General features: G+C 46.4%; 1 protein-coding gene across 1 annotated transcript in view; it reads left to right on the top strand.

Annotated features, from left to right (window-relative positions):
* Nucleotides 1-7,899, top strand: part of magi2b (membrane associated guanylate kinase, WW and PDZ domain containing 2b) — a gene marked incomplete at both ends in the record, with an annotated part of 102,645 nt that overhangs the window by 55,025 nt on the left and 39,721 nt on the right. The window contains 2 exons of the mRNA XM_080545003.1: nt 320-551; nt 3,229-3,308. Coding sequence (XP_080401129.1) covers nt 320-551; nt 3,229-3,308 — 312 coding nt within the window. The remainder of the gene's footprint in view (nt 1-319; nt 552-3,228; nt 3,309-7,899) is intronic.

The following is a 7,899-nucleotide window of genomic DNA, read 5'->3' as shown; positions in this document are numbered from 1 at the left end:
GTGTGTAAATGTGTGTGTGTGCGTGTGTGTGTGTGTGCATCAGAGGAGACTGTGTGTGTGTGTGTGTGTGTGTGTGTATGTGTGCGTGTGTGTGTGTGTGTGTGTGAGTGTATGTATGTGTATGTGAGTGTATGTGAGTGTATGTGAGTGTATGTGAGTGTATGTGAGTGTATGTGAGTGTATGTGTGTGCGTGCGTCTGTGAGTGTGGGGCATAGAAAAAACTGAGAGGGTCGTAGAGAAGTAATATCGCATGGAATAAAATGCACTGTAATGTAACCTGTGTGTGTGTGTGTGTGTGTGTGTGTGTCTCATCCACAGAGTCCAGCGAACATGAGGACAAGAGTACGGATGCCTCAGAGGAGGTTCCCGTTGAGCCCCCCAACCTGCCCCCTCCCTTCATCGAGCCCCCCATGGAGGGGGAGGACCACCAAACCAAGTCTCCCCCTAAGTCTCCCCCCAAACTCCCCGAGGGGGACGACGAGGAGCTGGGCCCCCTGCCGGACAACTGGGAGATGGCCTACACCGAGAAGGGAGAGGTCTACTTCATAGAGTATGTGACAGCGTGTGTTGTTAATGTGTCTGTGTGTGTGTGTGTGTGTGTGTGAGTATGTATACAAACGCACACACAGAGCTGTTGCCCTCTCTCTCTCTCTCCTTCTTTAATTAGGACCTGATGCATTGAGTTCACCTAAACCATCAACCTTCTCTCCTCCTCTCACACTCTCTCTCTCTCTCTCTCGCTCACACACACACACACACACACACACATATGGACTGCATTTATATAGCGCCTTTATCCAAAGCGCTTTACAACGGCCTCTCATTCACCCATTCACACACACATTCACACACCAATGGCGGCAAGCTACCATGCAAGGCGCCGGCCCGCTCACTGGGAGCAATTTGGGGTTCAGTGTCTTGCCCAAGGACACTTTGACATGTGGCCAGCCGAGGCTCGAACCGCCGATCTGCCAACCTTGCGATCAGTAGACGCCGACTCTACCTCCTGCGCCACAGCCGGCCCACATATTCACGCACACACACACACATTTTAATATTTTAAACACTTTATTTCTTTTCACAGTAAAGCATTACATCAAATAACCCAAATAAGAGAAGGTCACACTGTTCAGATTATCATGTATACAAATAGCACATCTAAGCTTCCCACAGCAGCTGAATAATAAGATCTAGTAAGCGGCTTGACTTTTTTCTTTGGAAGGCCAGCAATGATCAGGCCAGGTACTGTCAGGTAATGACCAAGGCTGCTGAATATCAGTGTTACTAGCTGTCACCTGAAGCCAAGGCCACTAATATGTGGCCACAATTTTTTGGGTAGAAAAGGCTTCCTCCACGTAAATGGTAAATGGTAAATGGACTGCACTTATATAGAGCTTTTTTTTGCTGCTCCAAAGCTGCCCCAAAGCTGCTCCAAAGCGTTTTACAACGGCCTCTCATTCACCCATTCACACACACATTCACACACCAATGTGAAAAGCTACCATGCAAGGCGCCGGCCCGCTCACTGGGAGCAACAACAACAACAACAACAACAACATCAGGTGTATTTGGCACATTAGAAAAATACATACTCACTGAACCAGCTTGCCATAACACGGGAATGCTTGGGAATTTGAACTGTTGATGATGATGACGCTTCACTGGCAACTAGGTCAACAATGTGGTCATGCCTGGCAGTGTGAAGGCCTTTAGTGGCATGGCAGCCGTTAGTGATGTGGAGGTGCATCATACAACAAGGCTCTTCTCGGCTCTTCTCATACCAGAGAACAACAATAATAATAATAATAATAATAATAATAATAATACATTAGACTTATATAGCGCTTTTCTAGACACTCAAAGACGCTTTACAAACTGAAACGATCGAGTAGTAATAATAAAAAGAACAAAAGGTAAATAGAAGAACGTATAGGGGCCTAATTACAGTTCTTTTACAGTCGCTAAGTCTCAGTGTTCAATACTGAAGTCACAGAGTCACAACTCTTCATACAGTCTGCATTACTAACATGCATGTTGGTCAATCACTTCATTCATGTCTCAAAAGAAGCTCGTTCAACCATACACTGGCAACAATGTTCACTCAGAAAGCATACACAGTCATTCATAACATTCTGACTTACAAAACATTAACAACAGGGAGCATTACATAGTTTGAATGATTTTCACAAGAATGAATATTTCATTATAAAAATGGTTTGATTTATGGTAATCATAGACAGAATAGTTGACTGTAAAACTGTAAAAAAAAAAGTATTAGGCAACAAGAATGAATCAGAAATGCCGCAATTTGCTTCTATCCTTTAGTGTATTTTATTTTTTTCTGTATCTTTGCAGAAAGTAAGTTACGGTACCATTTTTTGGGGGGGTTCCATTTTACACACACACACACACACACACTCATACACACACACACACACACACACACACACACACACACACACACACACACACTCACTCATACACACACGCAGAGAAAAGAGGGATTTTGCTCAAATGAGTGTATCATTAGTTAGAAGATTTTGGACCTTGAGCCTTCTCTCTGTGTCTTAATGTCAGGTGGTTTAGAACCTTGTCTCTGTGTCAGGTGGTTTAGAACCTCTAACACATGATGTCATTTGGTGTAACCATCCCTTCAAGGTAGGCTCTGGGATATGGCGACACACCTGTGAAAACAGAGCAACATTCACATCAAACATGTGTGGATTTGGATTTTTAACTTCAGGTCTTCGCTCTGTCTCGTGCTGCAATGCGATGTCAGGAACCGAAGCCTAAGAATACACACTCACACTGTCATGTGACGTAACGATAAACTTGAAACTTGAAACTGTCACGACACGTTTCTGTTCTCTAGTTCGCTGCATCTCCCAAAGTCTGTTGGCAGCATCAAGTCCCAGGGCCCCAGAGTCTGCCTTTCAGATTGTACTGCTAACTGAGATCTCTTCTCTTTGTCTTAAACCCTCTCTCTCTCTCTCTCTCTCTCTCTCTCTCTCTCTCTCTCTCTCTCTCTCTCTCTCTCTCTCTCTCTCTCTCTGTCTGTCTGTCTGTCTTGCATTTCCTCTCTGGGTTATTCACAATCAATACTTCTCTCTCCCTCTCCTCCTCCTCTGTTCTCTCTCCCTCTCCTCCCCTTCCCTCTCTCTCTTTCTCCCTCCTCCTCTCTTCCTTCCTCCCTCTCCCTCTCTTGTATCTGTCTATCTTCCTTCTAGTCACAACACTAAGACCACGTCATGGCTGGACCCTCGGCTGGCTAAGAAGGCCAAGCCGCCAGAGGAATGCAAAGAAGACGGTGAGTTATTTTCTATGATAAAGTTGTACATTGTACGTGTGTGTGTGAGTGTGCGTGTGTGTGTGTGTGTGTGTGTGTGAGTGTGTAGGGGGGGAAAGTGTTGAGTTATTCACAATCAATACTCCTCTCTCCCTCCCCTCCGCCCCTCTCTCTCTCTCACTCGCCTCCTCTCTCTCTCTCACTCGCCTCCTCTCCTCTCTTCTCTCTCCCCTCCTGCTCTCTCCTCTCTCCCACTCTCCTCCTCTCCTCCCCTCCCCTCTCATTCTCTTTCTCCTCTCCACCTCTCTCCTTGCCCCCCCTTCTCCTCCCTCCCTCCCTCCCTCCCTCTCTCCCTCTGCCCAGTAAACAGTGTGCCTGTGAGGGGAATTCAAATAACACTAGTCTGCAAACACAACACCCTGCTCTCTGCCAAGGCTCTCTCTCCCTCTCCTCCATGTCTCTATCTCTATACCTCCGTCACCCCTCTGTGCCATTATATATCTCATTCCGCCTCTCTCTATCTCTCTCTCTAGTCTCCTTTTCTCTCTCTCACTCTCTCTTTCTGTTTTTTATCTTCCTGTGGATGGAACAAAGAGAGTTGATATCAGCCAGGCATGATATTAGTACGTAGGAAAGGTAGGGGATATAGGATAGAGCAGGGGTCGGCAATAGGCGGCCCGTGGGCCATTGCTGGCCCGTCACCAATAATATTTGGCCCAGCAGATTATTTTGAGAATCCACTTCTTTTTTTTTCTTTTTTTTTACAATATCGGACCGACAGTCCCACACCGCGCCTATAATGTCCGAATAGAGAATCTACCACCACCTGAATAATGCTTATTGTACTTTTATCCATGTTGAGAGTGAATGACACAGGGACAGACAATCAGGCAGCGGGGTGCACCGAAGCGCACTGACGCTGAACCCCTCATAGTGAATCATAAACAGGTGGACACGGCGTGGTGCTGAAATAGCCGACATGCGGTGTGTGGTTTGAAAAAAAAATAACATCAGCTCATTAAATCATTCAAACGTAATGTTTACGTATGTGACTGCAACACACATATGAACAGTAACAAAGCAAATTCTGTTTAATTTTCTGAAAAACATTGACGCAAAATCGGCGCAAAAGTGGTGGTAGGCCTATGCTCCTGAAACGACAGAGCAAACGCGCTATTAGGGATAATAAGTACAATGAGCCATAAGCCATTCATTCAAAATATACAAAATACAATTAGGTTATTAAATACAATAACGACAGGCTTGGTACTCACTTAATGTGAAAAGTGGCATCTCCCATCGGTCACTATTTGCTTGATATCTGGTGATATTGACGTCACTTTAATCCGCAGGCAGTTTTTTAAAATGTTGTATGCATCTATCGATTCCTTCGTGCGTCTTTATCACATTCATTGAGGAAAAGGAAGACTCGCATGTATAGAAAGGGAACATTGTGAGCACGGAAGATGTGAGTCTCACAACGGCTTTGCATTGATGAAAGGTAGGATGAACGTATAGTTTGCTGTCCATTCCTGTTTAAATGCCCTGTTTTCGCCGTCAACTTTCCTCTTTAGACCTTTGGAGAGTGACATTATGTTTCTCTTGCTAGTTAGCAGGTTAAATGTTTAGCTAACTTCACCCGACACGCAAACAACCAATCCAATAATAAATAATGTGACCTTGTCTGGAGGAGGGGGGAATCATTCAGAATAAAAGTATGTTAAATAATTATTAGAATAAGTTAGGCTGCGATACATCGTCAGTCCACACATTTATTATTCAAAACTATGGAAAAGGGTGAAACTACGTTTCAACGTTGTTGAGAATCACAACACAAACTCACTAGTCAAGCCTAATACTGCAACGAAATGGATTGGACTGCTACCTAGTTAATTATAACACTACTTTACATTGTTAGCAGGCTCACAAAACAAGCTGTGTTAGTTGACTAGCGATGTGTACATTTCTCGAAAGAAAAGTCAAAGCATTAGAACGTGTCACATTTTTTAACAATCAATTACTTAAATTATGTTCGGGCCCGCCATCTAGTGGCAAAAAAATGTTTTGGCCCGAGGCCAAACCTAATTGCCGACCTCTGGGATAGAGGATCATTAGGGGATACGACACAGGAAGAGAAGGTAATAGGGAAGGTAGGTCATGGATTAGAACAAAGGAGGGGTAGCCTGGTTGTTGTACTGACTGACTGACTGACTGACTGACTGACTGATTGAAGGACTGACTGAAGGACTGACTGACTGACTGACTGAATGAAGGACTGACTGACTGAATGTCTGACTGAATGAAGGACTGACTGACTGACTGACTGACTGACTGACTGACTGACTGACTGACTGACTGACTGACTGACTAACTGACTGACTGACTGACTGACTGACTGACTGAATGTCTGTCTGACTGACTGAAGGACTGACTGACTGACTGACTGACTGACTGACTGACTGACTGACTGACTGACTAACTGACTGACTGACTGACTGACTGACTGACTGAATGTCTGACTGACTGAAGGACTGACTGACTGACGGACTGACTGACTGACTGACTGACTGACTGACTGACTGACTCACTGACTGACTGACTGACTGACTGACTCACTGACTGACTGACTGACTGACTAACTGACTTACTGACTCACTGACTGACTGACTGAAGGACTGACTGACTGACTGACTGAAGGACTGACTGACTGACTCACTGACTGACTGACTGACTGAATGGCTAACTGACTGACTGACTGACTGACTCACTGACTTACTGACTGACTCACTGACTGACTGACTGAAGGACTGACTGACTGACTGACTGACTGACTGAACTGACTGACTGACTGACTGGCTGACTGACTGACTGGCTGACTGACTGACTGACTGACTGAAGGACTGACTGACTGACTCACTGACTGACTAACTGACTGACTGACTGACTGACTGACTGACTGAAGGACTGACTGTCTGACTGTCTGACAGATTAACTGACTGTCTGACAGACTAACAGACTGACTGACTGACTGACTGATTGAAGGACTGACTGACTGAAGGACTGAAGGACTGAAGGATGGACGGACGGACGGACGGACTGACTGACTGACTGACGGACTGACTGACTGACTGATTGAAGGACTGACTGACTGACTGACTGACTGACTGACTGACTGACTGACTGACTGATTGAAGGACTGACTGACTGACGGACTGTCTAACTGACCGACTGACTGATTGACTAACTGTCTGACTGAAGGACTGATTGACTGATTGACTGGGAATGTCTGACTGACTGACTGACTGACTGACTGACTGACTGACTGACTGACTCACTGACTGACTGACTGACTGACTGACTGACTGACTAACTGACTGACTGACTGACTGACTGACTCACAGCTTCAAGCAGGCAGTATAAACACATCCATGTTTACAGTAATGTCACTCTTCCTGTCTGTCTGTCTGTCTGTCTGTCTGCCTGCCTGTCTGTCTCTCTCTCTCATCCTGCCTTTTCTTCTCATCTTCCCTCTCTGTCACCTCTTTGTCCTTCCTCCTCCTCTCCAGTCTCCATCTCTCCCGCGGCGATTGATCGAGTGATCATGGGGAGATAGGCGTGTGTGTGTGTGTGTGTGTGCGTGTGCGTGCGTGCCCGCGTGTGTGTGTGCGTGTGTGTTCTTGCATGTGTGCATGTGTGTGTGTAGATGCATCGTGTGCTAGAATACCTTGTTTCCATGTGCGTATGTATATCTGCTTCAGCTGACTGCCAGAGTTCAAAGGCTCGTCATCCCAGATCTTACAGATCTAGCACAACCGCCGCCACTGTCAGGCCAGCCCTGTGTTACGTAACCCTAGCCCCCTATCTCCTCTCCCTTAGAACAGCAGCACACACAACAGGACAGAACAGGACAGGACAGGACAGGACAGGACAGACTTCCACTCCCGGCAGGTGTTGGAACTCACTTCTCTGTGTCTGTGACTCTTCTCCCACTCCCCCTCCAAGTCATTTCACATTGCTGCTTCTTGGAAAAAATGTGCTCTTGCTTCGAGTCTGGTTTGGAGGGACAGATTTTCATTAAGACCTGCTGTCTGATGTAGGGGGGGGGGGGGGAGGGAGGGGGAGGGGGAGGGGTCGAGAGGCAGAGAGAAGAAAGAAGGGGAGAGAAATAGGGACGGTGGAGAGAGGGAATTCTTCCCTTTGCCCCCTGCCTGTTTTCTATCCTCTGATTACAAGAGGGATGGAGAGAGACAGAGAGAGAGACAGAGACAGAGAGAGAGACAGAGACAGAGAGAGAGAGGCAGAGAGAGAGAGGCAGAAACAGAGGGAGAGACATCTGGGAGAAGGAGAGAGAGAAGTCACACGTTCCCTTAAGATGTGTTACTCCAGAGTTACATCACTGTTACTACATCACTGTCTCTGGGGGGGGGGGGCTGGTCCACGGTGACTTTCTACCCCTCCATCTCTCTCTCTCTGTCTCTCTATCCCTCCATCTCTCTCTCTGTCTCTCTATCCCTCCATCTCTCTCTCTGTCTCTCTATCCCTCCATCTCTCTCTCTGTCTCTCTATCCCTCCATCTCTCTCTCTGTCTCTCTATCCCTCCATCTCTCTCTCT

Source organism: Nansenia antarctica, assembly GCF_963989245.1.
Source record: "Nansenia antarctica genome assembly, chromosome: 14".
Lineage (NCBI taxonomy): Eukaryota > Metazoa > Chordata > Actinopteri > Argentiniformes > Microstomatidae > Nansenia > Nansenia antarctica.
This window is presented reverse-complemented; position numbering and strand designations above follow the sequence as displayed.